Here is a 12985-nt window from a genome sequence, read left to right on the forward strand (position 1 = left end):
ACAATACCATTTGAACTTAAGAAAACAAAAAAAGATTTCTTGATAAGTTCTAATGATATGATTCACAAAATTTTAATGAATGTCAGTCTTTGTGAATGCTAATAATAAAACGAATCTTCATAATTACTAATCTTTCGAAATTAACTATTAGAAAATATTACGCCATGGTTTTTTCTAGTTGTCCATTCACCTCTTCTTTTGTCTTGTGAAAGGTTTGGATGGTATTAATTAAGAATGCATTTTTTTATGTCTTCTTACATTTATTTGGTTTCGATGCGTTTCTACATCTATAATAAATGGAAATCCAGTCTAAAGTACATCATGATAACATCTTCGGAGATTATCGCAAATTTGAATTCGAGTATGTTATATCATTTTATAAAAAAAACTCAATTTAGAAAATTAGAGGTTTCTTAGAAATTAAAAGATTTTAAAAATAATTTTTTTTATCATTTTCTCAAACTTAGAAAGTGAGTTATCTTAGAAAATATATACTGTAAATACAATAATTCCTTAAAGAAATTTATTCCCCTTTGACGAAACTTCAAACGGAGTCTTTGTCTTTTACCATATTTGCGCTTTTTGATATCAACATATAAAATCATCTTCATATTTATATTGAATGCAATTCCTTACTTATTTCCTCATTATTAAATCACAACACTAAATACAGACTTTGGTTAAAATTTTCCTTACAAAAAATAGCCGAAATAATGGAAAACTTGATGATTATTAAAACTTCGATCATCATCATCATATTTTTTTTTTTTTTATGTAGACATCTCTCTTTATGCTTATGCTTTAAGAATAGAATACATGCTGCAGAAGTCAGAACTGCATCATAGACAAATGATAATGGTGATCATTTGTTATAACCTTTTTACATGTCATATTTCCTTTGAAAACAAAAATTAAAATATTTTGGATTATATTCTTGCTCGATGGAAAGAACGAATTAACTCATTTACAGAAATAGTTTTCCCACATTTATTAAACACCAATTAAAGGAAATCAGCAAATACAGTTTCAATAAAGAAAGGAAAATCAAAAACTCGTCTTGGTTCAAAAGGAAAAGCACAATTTTCTCCCCCCCCTTTTTTTTTGCCAAAATTGAGAAAATTTTCAAACGAAAGAGGAAAAAAGGGGAGAAGAAATTGTATTTTATTGAGTGTCACTTTAATGTTTCCAATCAATTAATACAGACTATCATAATTAAATAATTCTTTTAATTCAATTATGATCATAATTAATTATTTATTCTTAATTTAATTATGTCGAAGACCAACTAAAAATATGGAAAACGAATTTGAAATTCTTGTTCTCTTATTGCTAGAATTGGATTTCATCGGCTGAACTTTCACCTTCCATTGAATTTTTAATGTCCTTAATTTTGTTAAAATAAAATCCTTATTTTACTATGGATCTGTATGTCATTTGACAAAATCTATTAAGAATTGAAAAAGGTTAATCTTCTCAAGTACTTACTCTACAAGTTTCTTAAGAATTAATTAAATTTTTAAGTTTCTCAAAAAAAATTTTGCACTGACCTTTATTCCGGTGTAGCCCTTCGATCCAGACTTAATATTAATCTAGATATATTATTAATTAGAACTTATTATTAAAACTTATTATTTGGTAAATTACCAATAATTTAGAATTTAAATCAAGAGTATCAAACTCAGTGGCCGCATGTGGCCCAAAACGCATATTTTTGCCGCCGACCAAATCTAGCAATGTATAGCAAAATGCTTAATGAAAATTTCATGACCTTAGCGATTGTTCATTTTTCAAACAAAAAAAAAATTGTAATTTTTAAATAAAATTTCGCTATTTTTTATTGTTATTGTTTTATTGACTAGAAATAGAAATTACGTTTCGCGAAACAGGAATTTTATTACAATTGCCGTAAGAAATAAACATGTTGTTATAGTGGCCTTGGTTCTTGCATTTGAAATCAATTTTGGACTAACCAAGAGTCGGAGATGTAGGCTTACTGCAGCTTTAATTTATCTAACCTAATGCAATTTGTTTCAAAATCTACTTCATTAAAAAATTAAAGATTACTGAAGAAGAATAAAGTTTTCAACTTACCGGAAAACATAAGGGCCAAGCTCTTTCAAGATTGGTTTAGCGCCTTCCATAGAATACTCATGTGGATTTGTGATATTGAAAATGTAAATTTTCTGATAAACAGGTATGGGAAGCTCTTTCCAAATGTCAAAGAACTCATTTCCTGGTGTTAAAGTTAATTCCTAGGAATCAAAATGATATTCTATAGCATGTGTTTGGTTTTCATATGATTTTATATGACATGATAGGATTTTATCTTTTAAATTCATGATTTAAATATTCAGGCTTAACAGTGTTGACATGACATTGAAAGCAATGTTGACTTACCTGCAAAAATATAAAATGGCGACCAATTAGCATAATTTATCCTTTTAACAAAAAGAATAACTTTCATATTTGAAATAATCGATTATTGCAATTAGAAATACCTTCATATTATAAAGAAAACGAATTCCCAGTGTAGATTTCCTGAATAAGATATACCTTTTCTAGGTAAGCAATATGGTTAAATAGTATATCTATCTTCGAGAAATGTAGCCATGTTTCATTTCTTTTTCCTTTTTCAAACTAAGCATGTTTCTCTCTGCAACAATAATTAACTTTTTATATTAGAAAAAAACGTTTTAATTTCGGAATACTATATTAGGCATTACATCTTTCCACCGTATAAATTTTGAGAAGTTTAAGCTCACACATTTTTTTTTCTTTCTGACACATTGACTTTCTCGTATACGAAGAGAAAATATTGCAATCGTCAAAAATTCGAATTCCAGATTTTGATGAAACTCCACATTTCAGATCTCAATGAGTCCCAAAAACACATCTTTGGAATTGTATCTGACTGTGAACATGAAATCTCAAAAACATGTAACTTGATATATGGTCTTTATACCAAATTTGTAGATTTCTATCAAATTTTGAACGAAATCTATTCAGAGGAAGTCACCTCGGCTGTCTGAATATACTTTAACGCGATAATTGCAAAACGAATGCAACAAGACGGATAAAATTTGGTATACAGAATTGACATCTAAAATGTAAATATGCATCCAATTTGAAACCAAATTCGCCAAGGGTTGACCATCTATTGGTCTGTACTTTCACAGGAATGTAATCACAATAACTCAAAAAATCAATGACTGATATTTATGAAATTTGGTACATAATTTTGTGACTGCAATTGTAAATCTGTACCAAATTTAAATTTTAATCGGTTGAAAAAAAAGTTACGAAATACATATTAATCTATCTGATATTTGGGTCTGATATTCCCAACGATCAATTGTAAGTATCAAGTCAAAGATCGCGCATTTATAAGCTCTTTCTTTAACTATTATGCACATTTATAAGCTCTTTTGTAACTAAAATGACATGTGTATAGTAATATGCCAATAGATTTATTAAGGGATATGCGAGAAAGTTTCAGAAAGACCACCCATGCCATGGGTTTTTTTTTTTTTTTTTGCATGTAATTGAAGATTTTTTTAAAAAAATTTCCAAATAATTCAAATGATCAGTCTCTCATAAAATTAAAAACAAAATTTTACCCTTAATGCTTAATCAATCCTCCAAATCATGTATTTTATGCATTATATTATGCAAAGCCATACCCTAAAAACAAACTGTTATACAAGACACCAAGGTAACAATGAAAGTCGTTCAATATTTTCAGCATTGTTAATAATATTTCTGATAGAAAGAAATGCACACACGAATAGTTGTAAATTTTAATATAATTATCAATCGTATTTATGTTTGTTATTATTTTAATCCACAAATTAACAGAATTCAAAACATTCGAAGAAAGCTCTTATATTCTCTTCTTCAATCACTTTCGATGAACTAACAAATAAAAATAGATCAGCGAAACCGAAAGTTATTCAGGTCATGGCTTCAAGAAAGGAATCGCATTTTGCATTAAATACCATTAAATAGTTTATTATAGATTTACCACTAAATAGTTTCAGTATTTTTAATAGTAATTCGAATCCAAGGAAATGCACACATTAATAATTGCTTATTTTAAAGAAATTTCCCCCGGATTTATATTTTTCAATATTTTAATCTACAATTTCTGAAGCATTTAGCAACAGTCAAAACATTTAAAGAAAACCTTTAGTTTCACATAGTTAATCACTTTCGATGGCTTAAAAAAAAAGAAAAAAAAAAAAACGTTAAAAAAATAATAAAAAGGATGAGCGAAATCGAAAACTATAAAGGTCACGGCTTCATGGATGGAATCGGATCTTGTATGGCGAAATAGCAGTGCTTCCCCTAAGCCTTTGGCGATCGGATATAATACCATCTAATGAAACTTATCTCCGAAATCTAAAATTGTAGGGAGTAGGAAAAAGATATAAATTTCAAACGGGGTATTACTGTCTCCAGCCATGTTTTGACAGTTATTTTCTCAAAACCTTTTATTACCGCTGCGTGTTATATTGCGTAAAATCTGAAAGCGGATATAATCTAAAAGTTAGTAACAGTTATTTCTATTCAGTTTTAAAAAAAGAGTTCTACAAATTTCTGAGAGTCACCCAAACCTTTCATAACTCCACTGTTTTTTTTTGTTTTTTTTTGCCAGGGTTTTTTTTTTTTTTTTTTGGAGGGGTGGGGGATTTCATGATTTGATTTAAATAAAACAGCGAATAAAAACAGTGGACAGTGACACTAGTCTTAGAAAATTATAGAATTACTTATCTAGATTAATTTTTGATAAGTGATCACGTATTAAAGTCATAAAAAACTTTAATAATGTAATTTTTAAAGTTTTAAATTCAATTTACATCTATTACATCGTTTTATCTAAATAATGACATTGGTATGAAGTTCCAATTAATTTCTGCTAAACTTCGAACTTTTTCATCGAAATAATTGACAAGTAAATTTGTCGTCTCATTTTATTTAGTAAAATTAGCACATTCTGATAACAATCTTTCCAAACGTTGGAACTTTCTCTAGCGTTTTTCAACAGGTTGTTCAAGACTTGAAGCTTGGTTTTGGGAATGTCTGTTCAGAATTTTAAAGAATTATCAAGGTAAAGACATAATTTGTGTTCTTTTTCTAAAAATATGCCTGTTCAACGAAGACTCGAATGAAGTTTGAAAATACTGAGGGTGTTTTTCTAATTCTTATCTGGTATATTTACAATACACGGATATCCTAAATTTCATTTAAGATCCTAAGAATTAAAAAAAAGAAATTTTAAAAAGAACAAAATGAAATTTGGAATGCTTTTTAATAATAACTAAACTTCTAAAAGCCAATTTAAGAGTTTTTTAAAAACAGTTAGGTTATGAATTTTAACAAATTGCCACTTTTAAGTATTTATAAATTAAGATATAGCATCATAACCCAAAATGTGTAAATAATTTTTCATTCTTTGTATGCCCACAAATAAATAGATTTGAAAAAAAGATACCCGTTTATATCCAAGGGACATTTAAATAACTATCCAAAAAAATAAAACGTTTTAGTTACTTTATCTTTATTTAAAAATATTTAATGTTAAAGAATTGAAAAAAATGTAGATTTTATAAATTTATATATAATATGTTTTAAAAAGTAATGAACACATTTTCTTTTAAGTCTTAAATTGTTGTAAATTTTTTATCGCAAGAAGAGTCAACAAGACTGTGGAACTTGTGTGTAAAAAATAGCTATTACACCTCGTCAAGCTTTTATCTGAAGGAAATTTTTGAATGAATACAACATGATATGATTCCCGATTTAAACAGCAAACAAAACATGACCGATTATAATTCTTGAATGAAATGGAAGTTTCAATCAGTTTTTATTACAATTTCTATTTTATGAGATTGGAAAATTTACAATAGCCTTATTTTGCAGAGCTGAAGTAGTATAGTGGAATCTTCTAACTATAAATCATTAAATTTATCCATTATTTCCCAAGAAAGCTGTTCTTTATTCAATATAAAAAGAAACTAACCACAAGATCAGGCCTCTGATGAATTAGACAAATCAATATGAATTCTATTAGAAGCATTACGGTTAAATTTAACACTCTAGAAGAAGCAAAGCAGCGCTCATTTATCTTAGAATCGGGTAAGTCATGACAGCTCTTTACGGTAAGGGAAAGTTTCTCTGATGATAATACGTGACAGAAATCCAAAGAAGCGAGTAACGTTAATCTTTCACCGTAACAAAGAAAGTTTCTTTTTTCATAACCTTTGACTAGAATGGGCGCTGAACTTCTTCCGAGTTTCAATTTTTATTTTTCATCACCATGATTTAGTTCTTTAGAATCGAATAAGTTGAAGAGTTCAGTCATTAAGTTGAAATCGGTGAATGGAAATACAATCGGAATGATCACAATAGACTTTGCGGTTGGATAGACGTTTCATTTTTGTATATTGGTGGACAATAAATACACGCCTATTTAAATCTGTAAAGATATCTCAAGAAAATAGAAATATCTAAGGCAATTATTTTATGAATGAAATATTTATAGTATAGGCTTGTAACATTGTTATTCACCTGATTTCAATATTTTAGAATTCTAATTTAATTTTTTTTAAAAGTGAAATATATAGAATGTATTCATATGCACTTAAATAACCCGGGGTCATGTATTAGCAGAGAAAAGTCTTAATTTTGACTGCTTATCCAAGATTGAGAAAATGCCCCGAAAAATTCAAAGTTTTACAAATAGGCAATTAGTTTCTTCACTGTATCAAAACGTCACATGCCAAATTTGAAAAAAAAAAAAAAAAATGCATACTTTATCGACATTTTTCTCAAACCGTTGTATGTGGAGAAAAACAAACTCTGCGTTCAAAATTCAAAAAGTGCCCTCATTTTATATATCGGTAATCGATTCATTGCCGTCACTGTAATATCAAAATGTCGTATGTCAAATTTAAAAAAAAACCTTTTATTGATGGAAGGCACTTACATGAGTCAACTGCATCTACTCTCAATGTGATATGTTATTGGTACTTATTGTCACAAAATGGAATATACGTCTACTGATACCAGCTATTATATCAAGTGGTTTTAGACAAGTGGACATAGAAGTGGTCAAGTGGGCATAGAATTTTTTGATAAAACAGCTATGATACTAAAGAAAACATTACTAGCTTTAGTTTTTCAGAAAGCCTTGAAGAAAACTATTTCATATTTTACTACAGAATCGAATGTCACTCTAATATAATCATGTAAAAGAACGAACTAGAAGAAAAAATAATAACAGTAACATTAAAACATAATTTTTTTATGTTTCTTTAACTCTTCTTGCTTTTTTATGCCTTGAATTTTTAAATCGTCCATAATTTTAATGCTTCTAGTTTAATTTTTATTTTATATTTTTTTATTTATCAATTTTTTTAGAATTTATTTCACTTTCCTGCGCTTTATCTAGCTTCCAGGGTTGGTTTCTCTGGTTCTAAAGCATTCCAAATAGAAGGTCAGAAAATAATACTAGTCACAGATTTTAATTTTATCTAATTTATTTGTGTGATATAATCCTCAAACACCAGATTTACTAAGAATGCAATTACTTTTGCTACGATACGAATTACTTTTCATGTTCAATTCTATAATAATACTAGCTAAACTCGTCACACAGCTTAAGTTGTGATTCACCCACCCATCTGTAATGCTAAAGTTTATACTACAACTTAAAAAACACCACACAAAAAAAGATATCAAGTAATTTTTCAAATACTTATATAAAGAAACTGTATGAAAAAAAAAGAAAAAGAAAAAAAAAACGCCTTAAAAATGAAAATTTTCTTAAAAAATTTCAGTTGTATTTCGTTGCTTAAAATACTCATAGCTATTTCTCAGCAACAATGAACGCATAAGCCTTATTAGACAAATCGTTTTATCATGTGTACACAAATGCCTGAGAGCGAAAAGTAATCATGAGAAATCCATGTGACAATCCGATGACCTTCAAAATCACTGATACCTTATTAGAAAAAAATAAACTTTCCTTCATCTTTATGATCAGATAAGTTGCTGGAAGGGAAATTTCAAAACCGAAAGTAACAATCAAGAAAACCGAGTGTGCGTCAAATGTACACCGCAGGCCTAAACGGGGTTCAGCGCACCTGTAGAACCGAAGAAAATTTGCATCTTCGGACAGCACAAAGCAGCTATTATTACCAAGTCCAGAAGTTTGAGGTGACAGGTTATGGCATTTCTAGAAGGGTGAAAAGGCTCTCTGACGTCAGTGGGGGGAACTCGATGGTCGAGAAAATTCTTCCTGTGGTTACCAACTAAAAAACTGATACACCCTTAATCAACTTTAACCTCAGGTTCTGTCATTTTCAAAGATCAGGTTTATGAACCGCTTGAAATGTCCGTGAAAATGAGATTCATAATTATTAGAACCTCCCAGACCCTTCAAACTTCCCTTTTTTTAGATGTCGAAACCGATTGTTCTGGTTCTCAGAATGGAATTTTAAAAACGCTTTATTGTTTTCCTTTTCTTTTCCTCTATTTTGCTTACAATTATATTTTAGCTTTAATGCTGCTACGACCTCTAACATCAACGATTTCTCTTACAATTGTTGAATAAACTTTTGGGACCTTAAGGTATTAGTTTTAACAGCTGTTGTGCAAATGATCAATCTGTTGAATGAATTATCAAAAATCGATTTCTTCAAGAATGGCACAAATCATTGCATTTAAGTAAATTATAATTGTAACAAACATTGGCCAGTTTTGCCTTAAATGAAAATTATTTGGTTTGGAGAGTTATTTTTCTTTTCAATAATAAAAGATATCTCTTGATGCTTATAAAAACACTGATTTTTCAAAATATTTGCCGATATCCGTTTTTCAAAACACAACTTTTACCAAATCTAATTTTTCGCAATTAAATAAAAAAAAGATTCGTGTTTTTAATAACTAAGAAGTTTGAAAGTCAGCGTCTGATTTTTGGAACATCATTAGAGAATTCAATGATTCTTGAATTGAGATTTCAAAAATGTTATTTTCCCTTCTCCCCCTCTTTTCTTGCAAAAAAAAAAAAAAAAAAAAAAAAAAAAATGGTAACCATAAATTTACTGAATTTTCTGAGAAGAAATAAGAAATACAAAATTTATGGTTACCATTTTTTTTTTTTTGCAAGAAAAGAGGGGGAGAAGGGAAAATAACCATACATTTTGTATTTCTCATTTCTTCTCAGCAAATTCAGTAAACCAAAAGATTTTATTTAATTGATGGAGCATTTTACCTTAAATATCATTGCGTTTAGCTATGATCATGACCGAAATATGCAATAAAATGATCACATTATTGAAATGCAAATAATCTTATATGTTATAATGAGACAGTATATACTTAATTAAAGGAAGCTGCAAAGATATCACAAATTCTAAAATCTTACTTGTGAAATTTACTGAAAAGTCTAAATGATGGTGCTGAATCATAAAATGAACTCATTTCATTTGACATCATATGACAAACTTAATTGCACATGTCTTGCAACGGCATGCCGTAATGCTACAATGTGATGTAACGAATTCATGCAACTGTCTACAAGAATTCCTGTTTTTTTTTTTTTTTTTTTTCTTTCTAAAAAGATCCATAGAATTGTTTAATTTATAAAAATTAAATTCTTAAATGCGGAAATGTCAAAAATGAGTTCGATGTATCTGAACATCATATTAGAAGACGAATAAAATATGAAGGACGTTAACATCTTTCGATGGCCTATTCTTTTTCCTCTAGTAATTTATTTTTGTATTTTTGTTGAAACATTATGTAATGGTAATTTCTGGCAACGATTTGTGATTCATATTTCTGATGATATTCTGATTAGTAGAATGATTACTGATTAGTAGAATGAATTTATCGTTAATTCAACATATACATGTATGCTTCTGTAATTTTTGCAAGGTTTTTTTTGTATATATTGAGGAAAGCACTTAAAGGAATACCTTAAGGACTTGAAGGAATAACTTATTATTATCAAAATTATATTTTCTCTTTTTAAAGCTCAGATAAAATAACAAGATTTTTTATTAAATTGATTTAACTCTGCATTTTATTTATATGGGAATAGAAATAAAAAATGAATCGCTTATTTTTGATTAGTTTGTATATGGTTTTGCGCATGCCAATGTAACACATTAAAATAATGTCTTAGAAACAGATGCCAAAAATGCACAAACTCACTCAATGCAAATGAAAGCTTTTTATTTATTGAGCACAACATTTGCTAGAAATAGTAAATAAACTTTTATTTACAGTTATTTTTCTAAACTGGAAGAATTTTGCCATAAAATATAAAATATTTTATTACAATGATCTATTTATTTACCAATTTTTAATGGGAATAATATGTCATCATAATACTGGTCGTATCCACAAATTCTCAATTTGAAATCAACCAAATGTACATTTTCATTTCGTTTATTTCAATTGGAAACATTTTAAAGAAATTTTCACATTTCCTTGCTTTTTTTAACATTTTTTTTTAAATCAGAGACATTTGCTTAAACCTGGATTGCGAAATGGATACATTACTTAATGTCTTCAATTTTTATTTAATAATCATTAATGCACTATGTTTTATCCTAAAAAGGGGTTAATATCTTCGTAAATTTTATCATTGCATTTTTTCAGTGTAAAAAAAAAGTAAAATTTCCGGTAATACTAAAACATTAAATTAAACCTTGATTTTTAAACTTTATATATTATGTATCCAACTCTATAATTATGAAAAAAAACCCCGTCTACCTTTAGCCTGTATAATATACTACTCTTTAGCAATATATAATGAAAATTACTATTATAAGTATTTGAGTTGGTTAAATTTCCTTTACCATTTCAATGATCATTTCCTAAAGCAATTTCTACCTAAATTAATGCCTCACGTTTTATAAATTTTAACCTTCTACTACCCATATTAACTACGATGTCATTAACTAGTTCTGCAGATTCCGTTACTTTTAACCAAAGGAGGATGTTTTATTGTTCGGATTAGGAAACTTGAAATTTAAATTCCATATGACCCACTATGTGTCTAGTCACGGCCAAAGTGACCTGCAAGTCACAAACTCGTTTTGAAAAGTAAAACCTTCAAAAACGAAAAGTTTAGACTTCTTTTATCTTTCATTCTTGTGCTTGTTGCAAGCCGAGAACACGTCATAATTTTTTTTAATCATTGAAAGTAATATGCCAAACATTACAAAAGCACATCTTCAAGAAAATAAATAAATAAATAAATCCATTCATATTTTACTCAGTGTCTTTGCTCGCCTCGGAGCAGAAGATGTGATTTGCTTATATATTACAGAAATTTGTTTAAACGTAATCGTGTAAAATCGACTTACACCCTACTGTTTGGTGACAAAATAGGTAACACGATTACAAAAACAGAAATAACATTTCAGGTAACGAGAGTTAAAAGTTTGGTTTGGGGAAAAACATATTTTCTAACTGAACTTTTAAATATCGACTTTTAAGTTAAAATATTTTGCAAATATTACAGATTTTTAAACATTTATATGGTTCGGATTTCAGATAACGAGAGTTAAAAGTTTTGTTTTTGGAGAAAATAGATTTTTTAACTGAACTTTTAAATATCTATTTATAAGTTAAAATCTTTTTCAAATGTTACAAATTTTTTTAGGTATTTATATCGACATTTTCGGATAATAAATATTTATACTCTCGCATTTTTTGCAAAAAATTACTCCCAAAGTTACGTTTTAGTCAAGTTAGATACATCAATTGCTGACTTATTTTAGAACTTTATGTCATAAAAAGCCTTCTTAGACAGGTTACAGAAGAAATTTTTTTTTCCATGTGTATCTTATTATGTAATTTATTCATATGTATGTTGAAAAAGAAAAAGAAAATTTGTAGAAGAATTAAAGTGTTTGTTAATAAGCAAATGCATATAATATTCTCTATTTAAACTTAGGTCTTCTTCAAATCTTTCTTAATTTTTAGAAATAAAACTAAACAGCTAATTAATAAAATTTTTCATAACTTCCCTAATATATTCTTAAAAAAACTGCAAATTTAAGAACTTTGAAAATGTATAAGTTGCTTTAAACGAGCAATAATTCCATATGCTTTTTCAAATTTTGGGGAAATAATTCTAAATTATAACCAGCAACTAAGCTTTAAACGAGTAGCTAATTCCATATACCTTTTCAAATTTTGAGAAAATAATTTAAAAATATAACGAGCAACTAAGCGTTAAACGAGTAGCTAATTCCATATACCTTTTCAAATTTTGAGAAAATAATTTTAAATTATAACGAGCAACTAAGCTTTAAAAGAGTAGCTAATTCCATATACCTTTTGAAATTTTAAGAAAATAATTTTAAATTATTACGAGCAACTAAGTTTTAAACCAGCAACCAATTCCAAATGCCTTTTCAAATTTTGGGAAAATCATTCTAAATTATCTTTCCAGAAACACTCTCTTCCAAGAATTAGCAAGTAATTTGTTACTCTGTGCTTCAGTTTATTCAAAGTATCTTAAAAGACATTTGCATGTACATCTAAGTTCTGGAATATCTAATTGATATTAATAAGGAATTTGATTTTCTAGAAAATAATCTAGTGGGGTTTTTCCATAGAAGATCCTGTTTCTTATGATTTAACATAGCCATAAGAAATCACAAGGTTATATGAAAAAAAATATATATAAATATTTAAATTATGATTATGTTGATTTACTTCAAGATGTGCAACGCAAGCGTACGTAGGGCGCATCGAAAGAATAAGAAAAACGTGATTAAGAGATTTTTTTCTCTAAAAATTAATTTATTCTTCTTGAATAAGTGATGAGAAGAATGTAAGAAATAAAATTAATGAATAAATTCAAGGTGAAAAATCTTTTTGGTATTCATTTTTTTTTTTTTTTTTGCATTTTTCTTGTATTTTGAAGCATTTAAAAGATTGCTGTGTCTAGAAATATTTATAA

General features: G+C 27.9%; 1 protein-coding gene across 1 annotated transcript in view; it reads right to left on the reverse strand.

Moving 5' to 3' along the window:
* The window catches only part of LOC129958335 (lysosome membrane protein 2-like), a 42124-nt gene that overhangs the window by 19306 nt on the left and 9833 nt on the right, over window positions 1-12985 (reverse strand). Inside the window, exon 2 of the mRNA XM_056070749.1 lies at window positions 2092-2252. Within this exon, the coding sequence (XP_055926724.1) occupies window positions 2092-2252 (161 nt within the window). The remainder of the gene's footprint in view (window positions 1-2091; window positions 2253-12985) is intronic.

This window comes from Argiope bruennichi, chromosome X1 (genome assembly GCF_947563725.1).
Source record: "Argiope bruennichi chromosome X1, qqArgBrue1.1, whole genome shotgun sequence".
Classification (NCBI taxonomy): Eukaryota; Metazoa; Arthropoda; class Arachnida; order Araneae; family Araneidae; genus Argiope; species Argiope bruennichi.